Here is a 12,500-nt window from a genome sequence, read left to right on the forward strand (position 1 = left end):
TCCGCTTCAGCTGTGACCAGGGCTTCCGTCTCATCGGCCAGAGCAGTGCCACCTGCACCCGCAGTCCACAGGGCATCTACCAGTGGAACGCTCCGGTGCCCCTCTGCCAAGGTGAGCAGAAGCCTGCACACACACACACACACCCACACACACACACACACAACACACACACACACTCACACTCACACACACAGCATCTGTTCCTGCCAGTTAAACTTTGACAATCTGAAAGTTTATCACTCTAGTATGTGTCCGTGTGTGTGTGTGTGTGTGTGTGTGTGTGTGCGTGCGTGCCCATGCATGGTAAAAGGTGTCTTGGCGAAAGTGTTATGCGGCGTGCGCGGCGCGCATGCGCGGCGCATGGCGCGCGCATGCGGCGCGGGCGCGCGGTGTGTGTGTGTCTGTGCGAGTGTGTGTGTGCGTGCGAGTGTGTGTGTCTGTGCGAGTGTGTGTGTGTGTGCGCGTGCCCAGTCCTCTGGCTCTCACCCTCTTTCACTTATTTCTTTTTTGTCATCCAGGATGGCAAAAGGACTTTAGCTCATGGTCCATATATGGTCATGTAAACACACTGCGTCCTTCCTCTCTGACTCGTCTTGCGTACTTGTCTCCGCTTGGGCCCAGTCATACTATGAGGTGTTTCAAAGCTCTTTGCTCGAAAGCCTCTTGGCCACAGTCATAAGGTTCAAACTAGGCCACATGCTGGTGTTATTCGTCCAGTTGGTTGAATGATGAGGACAAGGGCGATCGTTTCTTTCTGATCAACTCCTCTGGAGGACTTGACCTCGTCAGACAAACGGGCTCTTGAGGATGTGTATTGAGCTGAAGAGGAGCAGAGAGAGATCAGAGTTAGCCATTTACAACCCAGACCCACACCGTTTACAACACACACACACACACACACACACACACACACACACTCACCACGCCAAAAGTCACGCCATTTACAACCCCAAACACACACGTCACATCAGGTCAATCCAATGGAGACGGACCAGCCAATTCAGCGTGAAGCCAATCAATGACAATGAGTCATCCGCTAACCACGGGCATAGCATGAGCACACACACACACACACATACACACACACACACACACACACACACACACACACACACTCCTCCCCTGAGCTCAAACACTAAGAGTATCCATCTCATCCACTGTACCGTAGCTAAACACAAAACACAAAATTGCTTTGTTTGTTTGTTGATGTTTCCCCTTGGTCTTCCATAAACAAACAAACAAACCTGCAAAACCCTGCTGCGCTCGACTAAAATGATGCGTTTGGTCCACTGTAGACAAGGTCACACAACAGAAAACAGTTGTCCTGAGCCATCCCTGATCCCTGACAAGCACACACAGGGGCTTCCTCTCTCTCTCTCTCTCTGTGTTGCTTATGTTTCTCTTGTTTGGGAGGATGATGGGGGTGGAATGGGGTGTGTGTTGAGGGATTCTATTGGAGTGTTTGTGTTTGTGTTCACCGCCTCAGAGGAGTGTGTTTGTGCCTCAGCGTGTGTTCACACACACACACACACACACACACACACACACACACACACACACACACACACACATTCACAGGGGAAGAGTGTGAACTGTAAATAGCGTGCTGATACTCTGATCTTGTTTGGTTAGCCTCAGAGCTGCTGAAGCAACATGTTGTCTGTGTACTTTTCTTTCCTTCTTCATGTTTCACGCTGAGCTTTTTTCTTTTTTCTTTCAATCTTTTTGTCTGTTCATTTGTCTTTCTTTATCTCTCCCTAAATCCTCCATGTGTACCACCATCTGTGTCCTTCTCTTCTCTTCATCCACTTCTCTCTCTCTCTCTCTCTCTCTCTCTCTCTCTCTCTCTCTCTCTCTCTCTCCATTCCTCTCCTTTATCCTTATTTCCCCTCATCCTCCACTTCTTCACCTCTCTTCCATTAGCTCTTACTCTTCTCATCCCCTACTAACCCTTAAAGGTGTAGGTTTTTGAACGTTCTAAGTTCCGCAACAATTGAAGGTTCTAAAATTCTATGTTGAATTCAATGAACCCAGATATTCTTTAGAACGTTCATTTCTCAACATTCCCGTCACACCAGTGGATGGTACTCCTTTAAGGGTTAAGCTACTCAATTGAAGAGAGCTTTATTCGCATGAATGTTTCAGTTGCATTAGTGCTAAAGCTCAATAAAATGCACGCACAGAAAGACAAATACGTTGAAACGAATTGGAAAATTAAGTATGACAATAGGATAAAGCAACAAGAAGAGAGTTATAATACTCACACACACACACACACACACACACAAGCACACACGCACACACGCACACGCAAACACGCAAACACGCACACACACACACACACACACACACACACACACACACACACACACACAGAGACACAACTTGCCATCTTCTCTCTCTCTCTGTGTCTTGTCAATTTTCAATTCAATTCAATTCAATTCATATGGTGCTTTATTGGCATGACAAATATGACACTTGTATTGCCAAAGCAATTGTTACATAAAAGTACAGTATCAGGATCTAAGGAATTATACAGGTATATACAAGGGATAGGGGTACATGGACAAAGTGTAAAGATTTTTTTTTTTTTGTCTTTGTCTGAGTACAACATATCGAAGTTCATCTGTCTGAGTCCATCTGAGTACAACATATCGAAGTTCATCTGTCTTTGTCTTTGTCTCTGGTCAGTGGTCTCCTGTGGCATGCCCCTGGCACCGGTCAACGGGAGTGTGATTGGCCAAGACTTCACTCTGGGATCGAGGGTGGAGTTTCAGTGCAACCCTGGCTTCCGATTGGTCGGTCCCATCGCCGCCGCCATCAGCTGTCTGGAGTCTGGCAGATGGAGCACACTGGAGGCCCAGCCGCGCTGCGTCTGTAAGTGTGTATGTGTGTGTGTGTGTGTGTGTGTGTGTGTGTGTGTGTGTGTGTGTGTGTGTGAGGATGTGTGAAGATGTGTTGGACGATATTGCCGTCTCTAATGGCACCGTTTGTGTTGATTGATGGCCACAGCGGTGACCTGTCCTGACATCGGCCACTCAGCTGTGCCACACGGCAGATGGAGGCTTATCTACGGAGTGGCCAACCTCTACGAGACCTTAATGATGCTCATCTGTGACCCCGGATACTACTACAGGGGTCAAAGGGTCATCCGTTGCCAAGGCAATGGGACCTGGGACTACCCCGAACCTCGGCCTGCATGTGAAAGTGAGTGAATCGTTTCTCGGAGTCTGTGTTTGTTTTTATGTGTGTGTGTTTGGTGGATTCAAATAGTTTGACAACTGCAGCATTTGCATGTCATTGATACTGAATAAAAATGTATTTGTTTTACTGTTATTATTGAAGCTGTCCTAGCTTGAGGAAAACCAACAAAAAAAAACATGCATGCATGTCTTGGGAAATTCTCCAAATTCACACACTTTATTTTAATCCTAACTATATTTGTTTTCATTTCTATGTCCTTGTTAAGGAGAGGCAAACACTTAACTTGTTTGACTGTGCTCTTCACGGCAAATACTGCGTCGTCACATTCATTGGCTTTCCATTTGTGTCTCTATTATTGTGTGTGTTTTACAAATGAAAGACAAACCATTGTGGTCACAGTACAGTAACAAAATGGAGAATTTGTTCTGAACCAGTGGAAAACATTTCCAGTTATTACAAAATAATTGTTTTCCCTGGCTCTTTGTGTTGTAGTCATTTTGTGTGGTGGCAGGAGACTTTTAATATGAAAGAAAAAACACTGTAACCTACCAATTTAATGGAAGACCGAAATGGATTAAGATTTGTTCTTTGAAGAAGAAAAGTGAAAAACATGGAGTTGGAGTATTAGTGCTGCACTCGAGTCTGTCTTATTTGGATCTCATGTGGAGCTGGGTAACAGTCATGTACAAATCCAATACGAGGACAAAAACACATAAGAATCCATATAGTTGTAATAGTTATAATTCTAATAGTTAAAAAAAGGCATCAAAATTCATTTTTTGCAATAGCTAATAGTTATAAGTCGTATAGTTAACATCAGAATCCATGTTGTTGTAATAGCTAATAGTTATAATTCTTATAGTTGTTGTAATATTGTAATTATAGTTATAATTTGTATAGTTAAAAAAGACATCATAATCCATGTTGTAATAGCTAATAGTTATAATTCTTATACTTAACATCAGAATCCATTTTGTAATAGCTAATAGTTTTAATACTCTTGCAGTCATCTTGTGTGGAGAGCTGGGAAACAATAATGTGCAAGTACAATATGAGGACAAAAAATAACCTTTTAGTTTTGTTTTCATCCCCTTGTAGTCATCTCGTGTGGTCTAATATGAAAACAAAAAATGACATTTTAGTTTTGTTTTAATCCCCGTATAGTCATCTCGTGTGGGGAGCTGGGGACGCCTCCCAATGGGAACAAGATTGGAACGCTGACGGCATACGGAGCGACGGCCATTTTCTCCTGTAACACAGGCTACACACTCGTGGGATCCCGTGTCCGAGAGTGCATGTCCAACGGCCTCTGGAGCGGGTCTGAGGTCCAGTGCCTGGGTGAGATGCCTTACCACGCCCACACACACACACACACACACACACACACACACACACACACACACACACACACACACACACACACACACACACACACACACACACACCTTACACACACACACACACACACCTTACCAAGCTCACACACACACACACACACACACACACACACACACACACACCTTACCACGCTCATACACACACACACACACACACCTTACCACGCTCATACACACACACACACACACACACACCTTACCACGCTCATACACACACACACACACACACCTTACCACACACTCTTAACACACCTTTACCACGCTTATGGTACACACACACACACACACAAACACACACACACACACACCACCAGACACTTACACACACACACATCACCACACATTACTACACACACACACACACACATACATACACACACACACATACGCAACACACACACATACACACATTAACATGCACATGTATTACACACATTATTAACATATATTAATGCCATTTTGATAGGGTACACATACACACACCAGACACGACACGCATTAATACATACATACGATAACAAAGACACGCACACACACACACACGCACGCATTACGACATATTAATATTAATACACACACACACACACACATCATCGCGATATTATTATTACCTATATCAAAAGATACACGATTTATTTCGATTACATACACACGCCACTATCATCAAAAAAACACACAAGCAAGCAAGCACGCAGTGTGTCATGTATGTTGACCCGGCCCTGGAGCCTGTGCAGTGTAAATGTATAGTTCCCATGCATCCCACCCCAGAGGAATGTGTAGGCGATGTGTATGCGTTAGGCTGAGGTGTATGGATGTAATTGCGATATGATGATAATATCTTCAGTGATATGTAAGACCCTGCAGGTTAGACTAACTGTCTAACAAGAGAGAGAGAGAGACAGAGAGAGGGAGAGAGAGAGAGGGAGGGGAGAGAGAGGGGGAGAGAGATAAAGAGAGAGAGGGAGAGAGAGAGCTGGAGAGAGACAGAGAGAAAGAGAGTATTTTATTGAAATGAACACACCTCAGGAGACAGTTTTGTGAGCAAACATGGAACATGGATTAGAGCCTTTTGTATTCTCATTGTGTCTGTGTGTGTGTGTGTTTGTGTGTCTCTGTGTGTGTGTGTGTGTGTGTGTGTGTGTGTGTGTGTGTGTGTGTGTGTGTGTGTGTGTGTGTGTGTGTTTGTGTGTTTGTTGTGTGTGTGTGTGTGTGTGTGTGTGTGTGTTTGTGTGTCTCTATGTGTGTTGTGTGTGTGTGTGTGTGTTTATTTCTCTGCCCCGCAGCTGGTCATTGTGGTATCCCCGAGACCATCGTAAACGGTCAGATCATCGGAGAGAACTATAACTACCGCGGCAGCGTGGTGTACCAGTGCAGCCCTGGGTTCCGGATCATCGGCGTGTCCACTCGCATCTGTGATCAGGACCACCGTTGGTCCGGCAAGACTCCACTCTGCGTCCGTAAGTAGCCATGACAACCACACCCTGTAGACCCAAGTGGATTATAAGTAAGGAAAGACCCACCTCTGTGGCAGTTAGTTCCCATGACAACCAAACACTGTCCCATCAGCCCCTGGTGGATTATGGGTAGTAAGGTCAGCCAAGCTCCACCATTGAGGAACCTCTGAACATGATGTAAACAGATGACATGCAAAGGACATATTTTTGCATGCACTGCTTTTTAGTGTGTGGATTTTTGTAAATGGATTTTTGTAAATGGCCATATGTGGGTGGGATGGGATACCCTGATGCAGTAGGTTAGAACCAGTATGTGTTGGGTTAGAACCTGTATCGTAACTCCCCCAATTATCACCACTTTTGTTCGGAAATTCTAAAACAACAATGTTTTTTAACACTTCAAAATAACATTTGCTAAATGAACCATACATTTTTCAGTAGCCATAGGTGTGTAGATTTGAACAAAATCTGGTTTGGTTCTTAACAGGAGCACTTACTGCCTGAAATATACGATTTTGTTTATCACGCTCGGAGTTATAGTGCTGGCCTGATGGGTCGCCTATTTACACCGTTTCAACGGCACATGAACGGTTAGACCGAGAATTCTCGTCATGAAATTAAAATTCCACTGGAGCTCCAAGCTGATGTGTACACGCAGCCTTACAACACTGTTTACAGCTCTTCGAGTCACGGTATAATGTCATTTTTGGTACATAGCTAATTTAGATACACCTATGGTGTGGGTGCCTGCATTTCTTTAGGAATTCGGCGTCTTGGTTTGTATAGGAATGGATATTAAGTGACACATACACGCAAGACGGCAGAAATATGGGACCGACGGTAATAGGGGAGTTCCGTTATGTGTTTTGTTAGAACTTGTATGTGATTGGACTTATACGTTCCAGTGCCAGTGTATGCAGACCTACACTGCTTGGGAAGTGGCCATTATGACAGGGCTACCTCTCACGCTTACTTTTCAGCCATCACTTGTGGTCATCCTGGTAACCCGGGCTACGGGATGACCCAAGGCACCCAGTTCAACCTGAATGACATTGTGCGCTTTGCCTGCAATACCGGGTACGTCCTGCAGGGCGCCGTGAAGTCCCACTGCCAGACCAACGGGCAGTGGAGTAACGCCCTGCCCAAATGTAAAAGTAAGTCCTCCAGGTGTGTGTGTGTGTGTGTGTGTGTGCGTGTGCGAGTGTGTGTGTGTGTGTGTGTGTGTGTGTGTGTGTGTGTGTGTTCGTGTGTGTGTGCGTGTGTGTGTGTGTGTGTGTGTGTGTGTGTGTGTGTGTGCGTGTGTGTGTGCGTCGTGTGTGTGTGTGTGTGTGTTCGTGTGTGTGTGTGTGTGTGTGTGTGTGTGTCGTGTGTGTGTGTGTGTGTGTGTGTGTGTGTGTGTGTTCGTGGGTGTGCAGAACAAGTGGAGTGTTTGTCACAATGCACTTGCAAACTGTGAGTAAAGAGAAAATGGCAGATTCCATTAACTAACATCAGATTGAAGGGGGGAGTGAGTGTGTGTGTGTTTAACTACTGTCAGATTGAAGGGGCGTGTGTTTGGGCTGTGTGTGTGTTAGATTGTGTGTGTGTGTGTTTGCCGGAGTGTTTGCTTATGGCTTCATTCCGGTAGGTGGAGAGTGGTGAGTGGAGAGTGTGACAGTGTGCGTGCGCAGCGTGTGTGTGCGTGCATGTGTGTGTGCGGGGGAGAGAGAGGTAAAGTGTGTGTCTGGTGTGTGCAACAGAGTGTGAAGTTGAGGGAGTGTTTGTGAACGTGACAGTGAGACTTTTCTCAGTTTGAGAGGAGACACGCGCCACTCTGTTTAGACTCTGTTTAGTGTGTGTGTTTTTGTCTCTGTGTGTGTGTGTGTGTGTGTCTGTGCGCCACTCTCTTTAGTCTCTGTGTCATTGTAGCTGCTTCCCTTCAGTAACAAGTCAGATGCCGACATGAATGAGTGTGTGTCCCTTGAATAAGTGTGTGCGTGTGTGTGTGCATGCGTGTGAGACTCTCCATGTTTCTGTCTGCCGACTGCTTTGAAACACACACCACACACTCCCCAAAAACACACACCCAGGCAGCTCCACATCACAGAGCTGAGTCCTGGCATTGGATCTGAGGGGGAGAGGAGAGCAGAGGCATCCTTCGTCTTTTCAGAATGCTGCCGACGCTCTGTTGCCGTGGCCCTGTTGCTATGCGGGGTTGTCAGGGCGATGGGGTGGCGCGCACGCTAAGGCGATAATAGGCACAGCGAAGGCCCAAGCCGTAAGCTGATTAGTGCTCCCGTTGTCAGATTGATCAGATTTATCATGTTAATTACAGTATTTAAATCCTTCCCTCCCCACCTTCACCCCCCCCTCTCTCTCTCCTTTTACCAGTTACCATCCAAGAACAACCTCTGCTGTTTCAACGTTTTATAATAATGTTGTGTGTGTTTATGTGTGTGGGTGTGTGTATAGTTTTCCTCTTTGGGCCCAGATTCATGCTAGCATCACTAATTCAGACACACACACACACACACACACACACACACACACTAACACACACACACACACACACACACACACACACACTCATACACACACACATACACACACACACACACACAACGCTTACGTATGCATGTATGAACAAACACATTAATACATACATTATCTTCACATGCTGTAATAACGTGCGCGTAGTAGCGGGCGCCAGATGCACGACAAGCTGACGGCTACAGACACACACACACACACACACACACGCACACATATTCAAACAAATTGACGTACGCACATACGCACACATACTAGTATAGGTATTATTACCAGGCGTTGGCATTGTCTGGGGTTAATTGCGGGGTTGGTGGATACAGAGAGTAGCACTGTTGATATCCTCTGCTCTCATAGGTGGCAAAGATGACCATCTCCATAAATCCTCTATATATGCTTTCTCCCATATATATATATGTCTCTCTCTATCTTCTTCTTTGTTCTCCCAACTTATATATCTGTCTTCTGCATTTATCATCTCCTAGGCCTTCCCCATCTTTCCCTCTCTGTCTTTATCACCTGTTTCCTCCCCTCACCTTCAAGCTTTTAAGACCCCCCCTCTCTCTCATTTTTTCTCTCTGCATCCCCCCATACCTCTCTGCCCTTGTCCTCCCCGTTTGCCTGTACTCTGTAACGAACTCCCAGGCAGTCCAGTGTGCTGGCAGCGTCAGTGGCGGTGGCGGCCGCAGGGCTAAATGGCCCTAAATGGACGCTCTGATGGCGCCGTAACTGGGAAATGATGTTCCGCGGGTCAGGGCGCGTGGCAGCTGGAATCTATGGGAGGCGCTCTGGGTGATTTAGAGCACAGCACAGCACAGCACAGTGCAACACAGCACAGCACAGCACAGCACAGCACAGCACAGCACAGTGCAGTGTGACGGCTCTCCAGGCCTTTAGAGACATTAGCATACAATGGGTGCACTGGGACCCAGGGGAACCAGCGCTCTGCTGCCTGAACTCAGAGAGGAGAGGAGGGGGGAGGAGAGGAGAGGAGAGAGAGGTGGAGAGGAGAAGAGGGGAGGAGAGGAGAAAAGGAGAGGAGAGGAGAGGAGGGGAGGAGAGGAAAGAAGAGAGGAGGGTAGAGGGGGAGAGAGGAGAAGAGGAGAGGAGAGGAGTGGAGTGGAGAGGAGAAAAGGAGATGAGAGAAGATGAGAGGAGGAGAGGAGAAGAAGAAAGATGGGGAGGAGAGAGAGGAGAGGAGGCAGAGGGGAGATAAGAAGAGGAGAGGGGGGAAAGAAGATGAGAGGAAAAGAGAAGAGGGGGGAGCAGGGAGGAGGAGAGGGAGGAGAGGAGAGGGAGGAGAGAGAGGAGGGAGGAGAGGAGAGAGAGAGAGGGCAGGGGGAGGAGTGGAAAGAAGATGGGAGGAGGGTAGAGGGAGAGGAGGGAGAGAGGAGTGGAAAGAACATGAGAAGGAGAGGGGGAGGGGGAGGAGGAGGAGAGGGAGGAGAGAGGAGGGAGAGGGGGAGAGAGAAGAGGAGAGGAGAGGAGAGGAGGAGTGGAGAGAAGAGATGAGGGAGGAAAGAAGATGAGAGCAAAGAGGAGAGGAGAGGGAGGGAGGAGGGAGGGAGGAGGAGAGGAGGGGAGGAGAGTCAGGCATCAGGTCCTCCACCAGGTTGACAGGTTGGCCCGTCTCCTCTCCCCTCTCCCCTCAGTGAACTCATCATCCCTTGAGTTGGGACAGGAAACAGGAAGTGCTCTGAGGTTCAGACCGCTGCTGACTGCTGAGGTTCTACACTGCTCTCCATAACTCCAGCATTACTCCAGGTCTCTGAGCCAGAGAGCGGTGCAGTGTGTGTAAGGCAGCTAAATGAGTGAGCATGACTCATGTCATCCATGTTGAGTCACATACTGTAGCATCGAGTGTGTGTGTGTGTGTGTGTATGTGTGTGTGTGTGTGTGTGTGTGTGTGTGTGTGTGTGTGTGTGCGTGTGTGTGTAAGATCCCTAAAGAGAGCAGGATGACAGAAATGAATGAGTGTGGTGGAAGCTGTGATAGGCTGGGGGCACTGAGAGAGGGACTGGGGCGTGGACATGTGTCTGCTCCCCACTGGCTGTCTGACAGGCAGGCGGTTAGTCGCTCGGCTGAAACATCACCCTCCCACTGCCCCCATCTGTCTGCTCCCCCATGCCCAAGCCCCATCACCACCCCACTACTGCCCACTACTGCCCCACTACCCCCATGCCCAAGCCCCACTACTGCCCCACTGCCCCATCACTGCCCCACTGCGTCTCCATCACACTGTTGGTACCAGTGCCCGCACCGCACAGACCACGTCAGTGAGAACATCAGTCATGAATCCTAACGCCCGCCGTGCTGGTCCCCTCTGGCCTCTAGTGCCCGCTCCTGACCTAGTGCCCGCTCCTCACCTCTAGTGCCCGCTCCTAGTGCCCGCTCCTGACCTAGTGCCCGCTCCTCACCTCTAGTGCCCGCTCCTGACCTAGTGCCCGCTCCTCACCTCTAGTGCCGCTCTAGTGCCTGGCTCCCTAGTCACCTCTAGTGCCGGCTTCTGACCTAGTGCCCGCTCCTAGTGCCCACTCCTAGTGCCCGCTCCTCACCTCTAGTGCCCGCTCCTCACCTCTAGTGCCCGCTCCTGACCTAGTGCCCGCTCCTCACCTCTAGTGCCCGCTCCTAGTGCCCTGCTCCTGGCCCTAGTGCCCTAGTGCCCGGCTCCTCACCTCTGAGTGCAGCCCCTGGTGCCAGGTTCAGCCTCTGGTGCCCGGCTCTAGTGCCGCTCCTCACCTCTAGTGCCCGCTCCTAGTGCCCGCTCCTCACCTCTAGTGCCCGCTCCTCCTCACCTCTAGTGCCCGCTCCTCACCTCTAGTGCCCGCTCCTAGTGCCCGCTCATAGCCTCTAGTGCCCGCTCATAGCCTCTAGTGCCCGCTCCTAGTGCCCTCCCTAGTGCCAGCTCTGGGTGCCCGGCTCTCCTCTGGTGCCCGTCTAGTGCCCGCTCCTGTTTCCCAGAACAAGAACGCTCCCTCTTCACCTTCACCTGCCTTACTCATGCCTCTCTTCCTTATCACTCTCTCTTTCTCTCTTTCTCTCTGTCCCTTTTCTTATCCCTCTGTCCTTCTCTCTGTCCCTTTTCGTATCACTCTCTCTTTCTCTCCTCCCTCTCTCTTTCTCTCCTTCTCTCTGTCCCTTTTTGTATCACTCTCTTTCTCTCCTTCTCTGTCCCTCTTCTTATCCCTCTCTCTTTCTCTCATCCCTCTCTCTTTCTCTCCATCTCTCTGTCCCCTGTCCTTTTGTCAATTGAATACCTCTGCTGTCTATTTCTCTCTGCCTAACTATTCCCTCTCTCTCTCTCTCTCTCTCTCTCTCTCTCTCTCTCTCTCTCTCTCTCTCTCTCTCTCCATCTGTCTGTTCCGATGTGGCATGTGTTCCCCTCTCTGTCGCCTGGCTCTGTGGCGCTCCACACTGCGCCGCTTGGCTGGGTGTTCGGAGGGTCGGGCTGTGTTGGCTGGCTCTTGATGAAGCAACTGTTTGCACAGAGAGGTGGGCCGCGGGAAACGCCACTGCATAGTGTGTGAGTGCGTGTGTGAGAGTGTGTGAGAGGTGTGTGTGTGTGTGGTGTGTGTGTGTGTGTGTGCGTGTGTGTGTGTGTGTGTGTGTGTGTGTGTGTGTGTGTGCACAGAGAGGTGGGCCGTGGGCAGCTGGGCTGAAACTTTACTGGAGTTGAGAGGGAAAGGATGACGTGATTAGACTTTATTTATGCTCCACATCACTGGCAGTAGCCCCAGAAGGCTCTGCAAAGAACCACTTCAACCTCTCTGATTCGATCCTATTCTATTGTATTGTATTCTATTCTGTTCTGTTCTGTTCTGTTCTGTTCTGTTCTATTCTATTCTATTCTATTCTGTTCTATTCTATTCTATTCTATTCTTGTCACCTTCTCTGTCTGGAAATATAGATCATCAGAAAC

At 48.5% G+C, this 12,500-nt stretch overlaps 1 protein-coding gene across 1 annotated transcript in view; it reads left to right on the forward strand.

The window, feature by feature from the left end:
* Window positions 1-12,500, forward strand: part of csmd2 (CUB and Sushi multiple domains 2) — a 385,351-nt gene that overhangs the window by 338,204 nt on the left and 34,647 nt on the right. The window contains exons 50-55 of the mRNA XM_048230148.1: window positions 1-111; window positions 2,692-2,877; window positions 3,013-3,207; window positions 4,369-4,542; window positions 5,885-6,058; window positions 7,036-7,209. The exon at window positions 1-111 is cut by the window's left edge and continues 78 nt beyond it. Coding sequence (XP_048086105.1) covers window positions 1-111; window positions 2,692-2,877; window positions 3,013-3,207; window positions 4,369-4,542; window positions 5,885-6,058; window positions 7,036-7,209 — 1,014 coding nt within the window. The remainder of the gene's footprint in view (window positions 112-2,691; window positions 2,878-3,012; window positions 3,208-4,368; window positions 4,543-5,884; window positions 6,059-7,035; window positions 7,210-12,500) is intronic.

This window comes from Alosa alosa, chromosome 20, assembly GCF_017589495.1.
Source record: "Alosa alosa isolate M-15738 ecotype Scorff River chromosome 20, AALO_Geno_1.1, whole genome shotgun sequence".
Taxonomy (NCBI): Eukaryota; Metazoa; Chordata; class Actinopteri; order Clupeiformes; family Clupeidae; genus Alosa; species Alosa alosa.